General features: G+C 57.8%; 1 protein-coding gene across 4 annotated transcripts in view; it reads left to right on the forward strand.

The window, feature by feature from the left end:
- Positions 1-451: 451 nt before the first annotated feature.
- LEXM (lymphocyte expansion molecule) overlaps positions 452-12,205 on the forward strand; it is a 29,819-nt gene continuing 18,065 nt past the window's right edge. For 2 of the 4 annotated variants that reach the window (XM_027059097.2, XM_027059098.2), the window contains exons 1-8: positions 455-911; positions 1,002-2,541; positions 3,546-3,633; positions 4,089-4,253; positions 4,372-4,494; positions 9,102-9,233; positions 9,387-9,530; positions 11,166-11,327. In XM_027059097.2, coding sequence (XP_026914898.1) covers positions 2,492-2,541; positions 3,546-3,633; positions 4,089-4,253; positions 4,372-4,494; positions 9,102-9,233; positions 9,387-9,530; positions 11,166-11,327 — 864 coding nt within the window. In that variant the 5' untranslated portion in view covers positions 455-911; positions 1,002-2,491. Of the gene's footprint in view, positions 912-1,001; positions 2,542-3,545; positions 3,634-4,088; positions 4,254-4,371; positions 4,495-9,101; positions 9,234-9,386; positions 9,531-11,165; positions 11,328-12,205 lie in introns of those variants that run through there. The other 2 variants (XM_053214107.1, XM_053214108.1) reach the window with 2 other exon arrangements.

A 12,205-nucleotide genomic window follows, 5' to 3' on the forward strand; every position in this document is an offset into this window, starting at 1 on the left:
AAGATGAGTAAGAATTGGAATGGAAGGGGAGTTGCAGTACATTTCAGCAGCAGGAAAGCCATACGAAAGGGCCAGAGGTTCGCCGGGCAGGGCGTGCCTGGGGACAGAGCGGCCCATATGGCCGTAACTTACAGAGCATGGGCAGGAGACGGCAGGGGATGTGGAGTGCAGGCAGCGGCCACAGCACCATGGCAGAGGCCTGACTCCTGACTGAGAATCGTGACTCTGCTGACATAACAGACGTCTCCAGAGTCTGGGTGGTTAGAACCTCCCACAGCCAGGGGGCTCCCAAGCCTAATTAGGAGTCCCGTATTCACTGTGTGACCCTACACCTCACTAGATGTGACCAGGGCGAGTTACTCTCCCTCTCTGAGCCTTGGTTTCTTCTTCCGTGTAATGGGATGGGCGGGGGGGGGGGGGGGCGGGGGGCGTGTCAAGGGTCAAGAGAGAATGAGTTGGTTGCTAGGATTAGTGAGTTGCTATGATGGGGAGGCTTTGGGCTGACTTGGGCGGCTTCCTTGCTGCACAGCTGACTCACCTGCTCTGGACCTGCTCTGGCCTGTCTGGCTGCCAGCGTTCCCAGCCCAGCAGACCTTGGCCTATATCCTGTGGTCACTCCTCCAGGAGCCCTGGAGCCCAGGGGCTCAGGCTGGGAGAGAAGAAGAAAAGCAGCCTCAGGCCGGTTATGGGCTGTGCTGACACCTGGGCAGACCCGGGGCCGGTCACAGGGCCTTCCCAGCGCACAGGACACAACCACACTTCACTGACACCTCAAAAGAGCTCCTTCGTAAGACTGTAGTCGGTGTCTACGTCACAGATGAGGAAATCGAACTTTGGTCAGGGTAACGTGCGCAAGGCCACCAGCGAGAAAGCCGCAGGGCCAGGACTCAAACGACCCTCTTTGAGGCTATGTACGTGACTGGGGAGTTGTTCTAGATTAATTCCTTTATTTGTTCACTCGTGATTCAACAAATATTTACTGAGCATTTACTATGTGCCAGGTTACCGTACCGGGAGCAGATGAGACCCAGTCTCTGCCTCTGGACCCTTCCAAGGGCCCTTTCCCAGGGCTGGGAATGGCCCCTCACTGATTCTGCTGTGTGCCAGGAGCACACCTAAATTAGCTCATTTCATCCTCATAGCAGTCTGGAGAGACAGAGGTTGTTCGCTTCATTTTACAGGTAAGGATCCGAAGAGGATTGGAAAAGAAAATGGATTGCCCAAGGCTGTACGGGTGGGAAAGGGTAGATAGAGCCTGTGCGTAGATGACCTGGGGTTTGTGTTCTGTGTGTGCTCCCCGGGCCTGACACTTCTGATCGCCACTGGTGCAGGGTGGACACTCTTGCCAGCCATGGCCATGTGCCCGCCTGGCCTGGGGCCTGAGAGCCCAGCTCACAGCTCTGCTAGGGGTCTGAACTTCCTATTTAAATTCTCTGTTGGCATGTCAGAAGGGTACTGGGTGAAAGGAGACGCAGTGTCCTGGTCCTCCAGTTCCACCACAGACTGGGTACAGGACCCCAGGCAAGTCCTATTTCCCTCTGGCTTCTGTCCTGTCATCATCAACCGGGGTTGTTTCTGCTGAGCCTCAGCCTAGGACCACTGGGAGGATCAAAGATAATCTTGAGAGATGATATTAGATATAGCATGACCAAATGACACTGGTGGGGGATAAAGGAAGAGGAGGGAAGAGAGCTGACCATGCCCTGTTGGGGACATACACCCTCAACTCCTTTCTTTACCTAGCACTTCATACACACACTTCAATAATGAGTTTGGAATTCTCCTCCTCCAGGAAGCCTTCCCTGACCTACCCACCTACGGCTGGGTCAGAGGCCTCCTTCTCTCATAGGCCTGGCCACACTGTGTGGTCATTGTTTCTCCCACTAGACTCCCAGGACCAGGACCAGGCATCCTACAGAGTGTCTGCCCCGAGTGGGGGTCTGGGGAATGGGGGACAGACGGGCCAGGCCTCCATCCCTGCGAGCCTTCCCTTCCACACTCTGGCTCTCCTTGCTGGTTCCCACTTTCTCCTTCCCTTCCTGAAATGGAGAAGGAACCCGGATGCCCTCTTTGCCCAAGCCGAGCCCTGCCTGTGGGCCCCGGTGTTGCCATGAGCATCTAACAGTTAAGAGGCCTTTGGGAGCCTCGCTCTACCAGGCTCGGTGCCGCGCGCTGGGATAAAGCAAGGAATCAGAAACGGTTCCTCAACAAATGACTCTAAGTCCCCATCAAAAGGAATCCATATTAACCACCATAAGGGGCCTTTAGATCTGCGGGGCTCAGCGAAGGATGCCCCGCAAGGCGGCGGAGAAACCGTGCAGAGCGGAAGGAGACAGGCAGGGGGCGCCACGTGGGCGTAGCGCGCGCGCACTTCTCCGGGAATCACAGGTCACAAGGCGGGGTTGCCGCGGCAGCGGTGGCCGCCAGCGTCCGCGGGAGGGGTCCCGCGGTGGGAGTCCCGGCCAGCACCTCGCCTGGGGGCGCCCGAGCCATGGGCACCAAGTGGTTCAGCGGGGCACCCTTCGGGGTGCAGAGCCACAGGTGGGGCCCTTCGGGGCTCGGCTGGAGCCTGGGGGAGGAGGGAGGGACAGGAGGAGAGACTGGCAGCGTGGGGTGGGGGTGGGGGGCGACTTTCTCTCCGCGTCACACCTGCCGCGCTTCTCTGCCCAGAGCTCTTTTTCACCAACTTCAAGTGATTTGTAGGCGTTCCAAGAACACCTCCTATGGGCCAGGCTCAGAGAGGCCAGGCGGCCCGGCCGGGGAGGAGGTCGCTCAGCCTAAGGGTGGTGGGCAGGATTTCAGCCCAGGTGTCTTTCGTTCACACCTCTACGTGACTTCCATGTGCCACCTACTCCGTGCCAGGCACAGCTCTAGCATCTGGGGACACAACAGAGAACAAACAGCGAAACTCTGTACTCAGGAGTTGGCATTCTTGTGGGGAGGGGTGGTTGGAGTGGGTCATAAACCAAAAAAGAAACCTATATAAAATGCTGGGTCGTGGTAAGGGCTGTGGAGAAGAAGCCAGCTGGGAGGGAGAGCCGGCCAGTGCTGGAGGGTGGGGTCGGGGCTGTGATGATAAGGTGACTTTTGAGGAAAGGCTTCCAGCAGAAAGGAGGGGACCAGGCAAGGGTGGAGAGAGAAGCAGGAAGCCCGGAGACCCTGCGGTGGCCGCAGTCTTGCTCCTGCTCCACCGGCCAGCTCCTCTGGGAAGCCAACAGCCCCCCCCCCCCCCCGCACCCCCAGAACTGGCCACACCAGGAACCGGGGGCCAGGCCTTGAGCACTCTCTCAGGGTCTCTGTCCCTCCCTCTCTCGGGTCTCTGTCCCTCCCTAGGGTTATTTTTTTTTTTTTAAGTTTATTTTATTTATTTTGAGAGAGAGAGGGAGGGGCAGAGAGAGAAAACTCTAAGCAGGCCCCGCGCTTTCAGCCCAGAGCCCAGAGCCCGACCCGGGGCTTTATCCCACACACGGTGAGATCATAACCTGAGCAGAAATCAAGAGTCGGAAGCTTAAGCGACTGAGCCACCTGGGCGCCCTCCTCCCTAGGTTTGAGGTCTCCGCCATCTACCCCAATCAGAAGAAACTCAGCACCTTCACTGAGGCCCCCTACTCCAGGCTTCATTCTGTGCAGATGGTGAGTTTGTGCGCGCGGCTTCTCGGACACTCCCCCTGCCCCTCCAAGCCCCTCACCACGGAGGAGGAGCTGAGCTGTGTCAGGGCCATGCCTGACGCCTCTCCAAGCCCTCAGTCTGGAGCACAGAGCTTGGCTCAGAGCTGGGACCTCAGACGTGTTGATAAATGCAGGGCTGTCGTGAGAACAGCGTGGGTTGGGGTGACGGAGACCCGGCTGCCATTTCTTCTCTGGCACCAACCAGCTGTGAGCTCCGAAGGAGGTGCCACCCCTAAGTGTAAGGGGACCAATGACAGAGGATGTTGTGTTTGTACCTCGAGTGCCACGCCCCTCAGTGCTAGGTTTGAGACTGGGGGGGGGGGAGGGGCGGGCACAGCCGGGTCCTGCCTGTCTACTCCCCCAGTTGGTGAGGAGGACTCACTCTGTGGGTAGACTGGTGTGACTGTGCTCTGACTCAGTCCCACATAGGACCTGGAACCTATGGCTACCAGGAGACCTGCTTCAGCAAGAAGAAACTCAGCAAGGAGGTGGGCACAGGCTGGGCCAGGACCCAGGAAGCCACCCGGCTGACCCAGCTGCCCCACTTCCAGTACGAGGCCATCATGAAAGAGAAGCGGTTGCAGGTGAGTCCTCCCAGGCAGCGCTCATCCTGGACGGAGTGCCGCCCTCCTCCAGACTCCGTCCTGCGTGGACGTCCCCATGGTTCAAGTTGTCACCTTCTGCCTTCTTCTCTTGGGGCAGAAGGAGAAGCTGGGGCCCGGCTCCTACAACCTCAAAGACTTCTTAGAACAGCTGCAGCAGAAACCGTGCAGCACCCGGGGGCTGCTCAGCTCGGGGGAGACCCGCTTCCGTGGCCTCGTTGGGGTAGGTGTCCTCGTGTACTGGGGACGAGCCCTCCTGCCCTCGGCTCTGGCTGCAGAGCATGTAGCCTGGATGGTGCTGGAAGCGCCCCTCCTGTACCGCCTCCTTGCCAGGCTCGGCCAGACTCTCCTCGGGGTCCCCCAGACCCCTCTGTTTTCTGCTACCACAGCCTCGAGCCCAGGGGCTGTCATATTTCCTGCGTCTGTCTCCCCCACCAGCCGAGGAGCTCCCTGCTGTCAGGGATGGGTCTGGTTCATCTCTGAGTCCCCAGGACAGAGTCCAGCATACATTGGGTGCTCCACAAACTCATCCATCTAGCCAGCAAATGCTGAGTGAGCACCCACTAAGTGCCATGCACTGTTCTAGGGCCTGGGGATCAAGCGGCGAGGAAGACAAGCCCCTGACCTCCTGGAGCTGGTGCCCTAGTGGAAGAAATGACAGTACAGAGAAGCACGTCATAGATGATCGGGGCCATGAGGAAAAATGAGACAAGGAAGGGATACCGACAGAGTGATGGAAGTGTAATTTCTGGGGTGGTCCCGGAAGACCTCTGGGGGGAGGTGACATTTGAGCAAAATGTGCAGGAGGTGAGCAACAGAAACTCACAGTAGCTGCAGGAGAGCGTTCCAGGCGGCAGGAACAGCAGGCTTAGGCCCTGAATTGGGCCGCCAGGCAGGAGGCCGGTGTGGCTGGAGGTTGGGGGGGGGGGGGGTGAGGGTGGAAGGCGGAAGGTGGAGAGATGGCAGAGGGGTGAGGGCCAGAGGGCAGGACTGGGCGGCAAGGTGGGGGCTTCGGGATTGATTCCACTGGGAGGACAGTGGAGGGTTTTGACAAGGGAAGGGCCTGATTTATGTTTTCAGAGGAGCACCCTGCTCATAGGGGTGAGGGGCGGAGGCATCCAGATGGGAGGTGATAGCGGTGAGGGGTAGGGTGGCATCCGGGTGGGTCGGGATGATAGTCCCGTCGAGTGGATTTCAAGCTCAGCAAGGGAGAAGGCAGAAGTCAGACCGTCTGGAGTGAGCACTGTGGTTGGAGTGCCCCTCCTCCCTGCCCTGGTGCTCTCCCCGGCCGGATGCTCTTGTCTTTCTTCCAGCTCCTCAAATGGGCCAAGCTCTTTCAACCGGGGCTTTCCTCCTGCCATTCCCTCTGCCGGAAATGCCCTTCTTCTCCCTCTCCCCCTCCCCCAGCGGCCCCTTGGTCTAAGGGACTCCTCCTCAGCCCTCAGCTGTCAGCTGAGAAGCCTGCCTGACCCCCACTAGGTGACAGACATCTCCCTTTCCCAGGAGTCCTGATGGTGCTTGTGTTTAGTGTTTCTTCCCCACTGGACATCTGCCGGGGTGGCTCACTGCAGGATTCCCAGTTCTTAGCAGTGCCTGGCACACAGTGGGCGCACAGTCAGCATTTGTGGACTCAATCAGGGCACGCGCGCCTACTAAGTCCTTGGTGTTCCCGAACATCCTGTTTACAGCCACTCCGGACGAGGCGCTGGAGGCTCAGAGAGGACGAGCATTTTGCCTCAAGCTGCACAGCTGGGAAGCAGGCAGTGTCCAACCCCAGAGCCCGGCCGTTTCTTCTGCACCTTAACCAGCGTGAAGCCTGGAGATTACTCTTTGCATCTTTAGGTGCAGAAGCTGTTAACTGCAGTATAGGGAGAGGGGATGCCTGGAGGAATTTAAAACTGAGTCATTACCTTCAAATCTAAAGTAATAATAGCTGACGCTTAACACCGCACTTGCGATGTGCCAGGTGCTGTCCTGAGCACTCGAGTGTACTGATTCATTTAATCCTCACCACAACCCCCCCCCCCACCTCACCTCGTGAGGTAGGCACTAGCATTATCTCACTTTACAGATGAGAAAACTGGAGCACAGAGAGGTTAAGTAACTGCCCAAGGTCGCAGAGCTTCCCAGTGGCACAAGCAGGATTTGAATCTAAGGGGTGCACACATAACCTGCGCGGTTTACACATAGGTTGGCTCCCTTGGACTTTGTTCCTTGACTGTCCCTGGAGGACAGGGTCTAATAGCACCCAGCCCAGATGGTGGCGGAGGAACAAATCTGATGCTTCCTTCCTGTGTCCCCAGCCCCCCTGCACTGGGGCATCTGTGAGTGTTGGCTGAGCAGGGGGAAGGTTCCACGGCCTGACCCTTCCTTCCAGCTGGCTCTTCGTGCACTTTGTTCCCATTGCTGCTCCATCAGGCCCTGCAGGATTTCTCCGAGCCACTGTCCTGGGCTCAGGGCTAGACAGTGAGTTCAAGGTGTGCCACTGCCCCAGTGGGTGCAGAAGGCAATCCCGGGGCAGCTTATGTCCAAGGCCTGCTTTTTCAGCTGTCTTCTTGCTGTGAGACCTGGGCTGGGAACCTGATGGCCTCCTCTGTCCTCTGGTCCCTCTAGCTGTCCCCCCACCCCTACAGGTCTACAAACGCTACCTGTGTAGGGTGCTGACCTCTCCACTGGGGCCTTCTCCAGTGTCATTGCCAAAGCTGTGGGTACCAGCTTTGGGGGCCCCATGAATCTTTCCCCAGAAAGGATGAGGCTGTCAAGCCCCAACACAGCAAAGGCAATGCTTCCTCCTCTGGTTTCTGAATCTTGTCCACCTCTGGCACTGGCTGATGCCACCACCCCCTCCCTCAGCACACTGTCCCCTCTCTTGGCTCTGGGGACACTAGGTCTGCAGCTCTGGAGTTCCTCTGCCAGCCTCCTTCATGGCTCTTGTCCCCTCGCTGCCACCCTGCACCCCTCTCCCCGACATCAGAATCTCCCCCAGCCCTACTCTTCTCCAGCAATGGCACCAGCAGCTGCCAGAGTCAGAAACCTAGCAGATCCTTTTCCCCACAGTCACCAGGGTCTGTGCTTTTGCCTCCTGTCCTCCTCCTGTCCTCCTCCTTCCATCCCCACTGCCTCCACCCTGGCCCAGGCCACTGTCCCTTCTCCACCCAGGAGTAGCCTCTTGACCGATTTCCTGGTCCCCTACCATTGCCAGAATGGTCTTCCGAAGGACCCTCATGTGTCAGAACCAGGTCTGAATGCCTCCTAATGCCTTCAAGGTCCTCCCCTCCTTCTTCACAGTGGCTACTGTGTCGGAACCGGCACTTCTAAGGTCACTTCTGAGGTGTACCCAGGCTCATGGCCCTCCCGCCCCTGGGAAACAGCTCAGAAAAGAGCCTGGATTTTGCAGTTGGAACCCTAGCGGCTGCTTCTTTCCAGAGGTAGGACCTTGGACTCGAGGTCTGACTCTCTGAAACTCTGTTTCTCCATCTGTTAGTTGCAGATGGTGCTGATTTGATCTCACTGAGTCACCTCCAGAACCAAATGTTGAGGCTTCTGAAGCACCTAACACACTGTGCAGGCACCCAGCTTCCTACCTTGGGGGTCTTCTGAACGCACCTGGAAACCCTGGGCCCTAGAAGAAGGACACATGTAGTGCTGTCCTCTGAGGGCAGGACAGATCTGATGCCATAACTGGCTGACTCCCCCCCCCCCCCCCCCCCCCCCCCCCGCCCCGGGGTAGAACTCCCTGCCTTCTCCAGCCTGCCGGGTAGGGCTGCTTCCCCAGGGCTGGTTCCTGGCGGAGGTGGGTAGGGCTGAGCCATCTGTGGAAGCGCAGCGACCTCGCGTGGCAAAAAGATGCATGGCGGCAGCAAACGTTGTTCCAGGTCTCTATCCAAGGACCACCTCCCCCCACCAACCCACCCACCCACCTACACTGCAGGGTGTCTCCGCTCACTCCACTTCCAGAGACCATACTTCCAACCCTGGCAGTGGAACCCCCAGATGCTCATTTCTAGCCACAGTTCTCAGCCTCTCCCCCCTCCTTCTCCGGACCCCCAAGATAGGCGTCCCACCCTGACTTATATGTCGGCGCCCACTAGGGGCTGAGCACTGTGCAAGAAGTTTTAGAGGCATTTAATTTCGTCCTCATTACCCTGGAAGAAAATTATTGCTATCTCCATGTTACAAATGTGGACAACGAGACTCGGAAGGTCTAAGTAGTATGCCCAAGGTCACTCAGCTATGAAGCAGCAAAGCCAGGATTCAAACCCAGGACTCCAGATCCTTCCAGGCCACAGCACTGTTCAGAGCACAGTGAGAACCCCATTCATGCAAAAGCAGGTGCGACAGACGGCATTTCTGAGACCACCAAAGCCAGCAACTGTCTGGGGTGATAGGGAAGGAAGGCTTCATTCCCGGGAGAGATGGCATGTGAGCTGGCTTTGCAGAATTCGAACTTTCCAAGGCAAAGAGGGCAGGGAGGGCATTTTGGGTGGTGGTAACAACACAAGCAAGCAAAGACACGGAGGTTGGCAGAATGGCTTGTGTTTGGCATACAGCAAGGAGCCCAGTTCGGCTGGAGTGTGGGATGTAGGCGGGGAGCAGCATGAAATAAGTGGGACAGGCCGCTGGGGCCCTGGGGAAGAGTGTGAACTTGGAACTGAAGGTTTGAGCAGTGGTGAAGCTGTGTTGAGACTGACCATGTTGTGTGTTGGGGGGCAGTTAACACACAAGGGCCCTGAGCGTCCTGTTCCCCTCCCAGGCCTTCTCTTCTTCAGACAAACTCAGCATAAGGAGTGGGATTGATGACCTTTGTGTCCCTCCCCACACCTCCCACAGAACTACTGTCCAGGCCCTGGAAATTATGGGGTGAAGGGTAACCCATACACAAAGCTGGAGGAGAAAGCCCAGAACCGTTCTCCGGTCCTCATGTGCAGGATGACCAGCAGGCCACTCCTCTTGGCTCCTCAGGTACCCCCTCCTCTGGCCAGGCCTTGCCCACCTTCCTGCAGAGTCCTGGCGGAGGGGGGAGACTCCCAGGGCAGATGGGGAACTGAGACCCCGGGAGGCGGGGGCCTGCTTCAGCAGTTCTCCCATGGGACTATCAGCCGGGCTCTGTTCCAGGGGAGTGGTCTGGCACCAGGCACCTACTCCTTCACAAGTGGCATTGAGACCTGCCTGGCACGATCCATGGGCACCCGCGGCCCCTACGACACTTTCTCCGGTGACCGAAGCAAGCCCCAGCCTTATGGACATTACTCTGTGCAGGTATGTACCGGGGCAGGGCACGGAGCACGGGTTCCCCTGCAGATGGCAGCCCTCGCTTATCAGCCCCAGGAGCACCGCCACCCTGCGTGCCAAGCGCGGCAGGGCCCTCCCACACGCTGCTCACTTCACCCTCACAGCCTGTGTTCCATGAGGAAGCTGAGGCCGGCCACACAGCTGGTAAGGAGCAGAGTTGGGATTTGAACCCCAGCATGTCTGTCTGACTTCGCCTGCATGCACAGCAGAGGAGGAGCAGATGGTCACAACCCCCCGGGCTGCGTGGGAGACTGGCCACAAGGCCTGCAGGGACCTTGACGGCACGGGTCTGGGCGCCCTGTTATTTTGGAAGCACTTCCCAGGCATCACAGGCCCGTCTCAGCTGGCTTTGTTAGTGGCAGCTAACAAGCCAGAGGCTGGTAGGCTGGGGAAACTGAGGTAGAATCTTAACTCGACGCCCCCCCCCCCGCCCTTTTCCCATCATGCTCCTGTTGTGTGACCCATAGCACCCTGGGCTTTGCTTTCTTCCTGTTCATAGCAATTGGAATTGACTATTTGTCCAGTTACCTGTTCATTTTCCCTCCACTGTGCATTCACCCGGTGTGTACTTTTGGGCCAGGTAATAGTCACGGGAGTGACTGTCCCCTGTGGCACTCATACTCCGGCGGAAAAGGACACACAGTCATAAGTGAAACCAACATAGAGTGTCAGCAGGTGGTGAGCGCTCAGAAGCCCTAGGATGGGGGTGGTGAAGGTAATATGTTGACATACTTTGGGCCAATTGGCATATAGCTGCGGAATGAGCCCTGCAGCCCGACTTCTCCCCAGGGCCTTCCGGACGTTGCCATGACCAGCCACTGAAGCGGTCCTGTCCAGCATAGCAGGGACCTTGGGACCCTCCACAGGCCCGACAGCCAACTCCTACTCTGATTGGCCCAGTGCCCAGGCCACATAATATTCTTTATTATCTAAAAAGTAATAGACTTTATCTTTAAGCTCATTTTTAGGTTCGTTCACAGCAAAACTGAGCAGAAAGCACAGAGTTCCTGTGCACCCTCTGTTCCCCCTCCATGCACACCCTCCCACCCACTGGCAACATCCCACCCCCAGAGGGGCACATTTGGTACAATCGATGAACCTAGACCGAGGTCATTATCAGCCAAAGTCCACGTTCACGTTAGGTTTCACTCTGGGCATTGTGTCTTCCACAGGTTTGGGCAAGCGTATCCACTGTTACGGTATCGCGCAGAGTAGTTTCGCAGCCCTGACAGTCGTCTGTGTTCCCCCATCGTGCTGGTGTTTAAATATTGGGACTGTTGCTCCCGCTGAGAACAGTGTGCATGCAGTAAATGCCCTTGAAATGAGTGGGAAGGTGTAGGAATAGGCAAAAGCCCCAAGCTAAGCGGTGGGCGTGGCTTGGAGGTGAGGTTGCCAGGGACTGGTCAGCCAAGTCCACGGCCAGGGCTGGTCAGCCAAGTCCACGGCCAGGGCTGCGGGAGGCAGGGTGGAGAGTAGTGCCTCCTGGTGTGACCACCCACTTTTCTCTGCTGCGGAGGGTCCAGAGAGAGGGCTCTGATTTTCCTGGCATGATGCTTCTGGTTTTTTTTTGTTGTTGTTTGTTTTCTCTTTTCTGTTTCTCAGAAAAAAAAGCCCAGGGAACTGATGAATTTTACGACCTTCGTGGAAGAGCTTAACTCGCGGCACAATAAGAAGCGTGGGGTTTTTTCGAAAATTCCTCGCAACCCGGAAACCCCGACGGAGAGGATTTACTGGGCGACCCTTAGCCAGTGCCCCCGAAAACTAGTCAGTGTTCCCCCCATGGCCTGCCTGCCTTCTTCTCTGGGGAGGGGACTCTCGCGTGGGGCGGGCATGGGATGGGGCTGGCTCTTCGAGGGGAAAGCTCAGCCTGGGGTGTCGGACCCACCCGGTTGCCTGGTCGTGCACGCACCTGTCACTCTGAGTATGTCCCTCCCACTCTCCAAGGCTCAGTTTGCTTGCTTGTCCTCTGAGCATGACCAAGTGGCTTGAGAGTCAGAGGTTAAGGATTGGAGCTGGCAGGGTGGAGCCTGGCACCTGCCAAGTGCTCCTCTCTCCCCTGGGGAGAGGCCAAGGGGACGCGGGGCAGGGCAGAGCGTGAATAAGGGGTCCACCCTGACAGAGGACTGCATACCTGCTCCCTCTGAGGGGATGGTGGGCTCCTCTCTGGGGTGTGGCAGCCAGTGACCCGGATAGGCTCTCGCCTCCCACACGCAGGGCCTGCTCCCCGCCCCCCTGGAGAAGTGCTAGGGGCTTGGGGAGGAGTGGGGTCTGGATGAATGAAACAGGGTGCTAACATTTCCTGAATGCCTGCTGTGGGCCAGGCACCTTCCAGCGCCCCAAAGTAGGAGTTATCATTTGCATTTCACAAGAGGAAGCTGAGGCCCAGAGATGGGAAGGGATGTGCCCAGGCTCCCCCAGCAAGTGTGAGAAGGAAGCCAGCTCGTTTAGCTCCAAAGTCTGTGTGGCTTCCGCTTTCCAGGTTGGAAAAGCCTCTGTGGACCTGCCAGACCCTGTGCGCCCTTGGGAACCTGGAAAGAGGTGTCAGGCTGAGGGGTGGGGTTAGAGTGGGTGACATCTGTTATGAGGGCACCACAGGGCCCCTCCACCCCCCGAGGATGGGCTCCTGGTGAGTCGGAAGGTGG

This window comes from Acinonyx jubatus, chromosome C1 (assembly GCF_027475565.1).
Source record: "Acinonyx jubatus isolate Ajub_Pintada_27869175 chromosome C1, VMU_Ajub_asm_v1.0, whole genome shotgun sequence".
Taxonomy (NCBI): Eukaryota; Metazoa; Chordata; class Mammalia; order Carnivora; family Felidae; genus Acinonyx; species Acinonyx jubatus.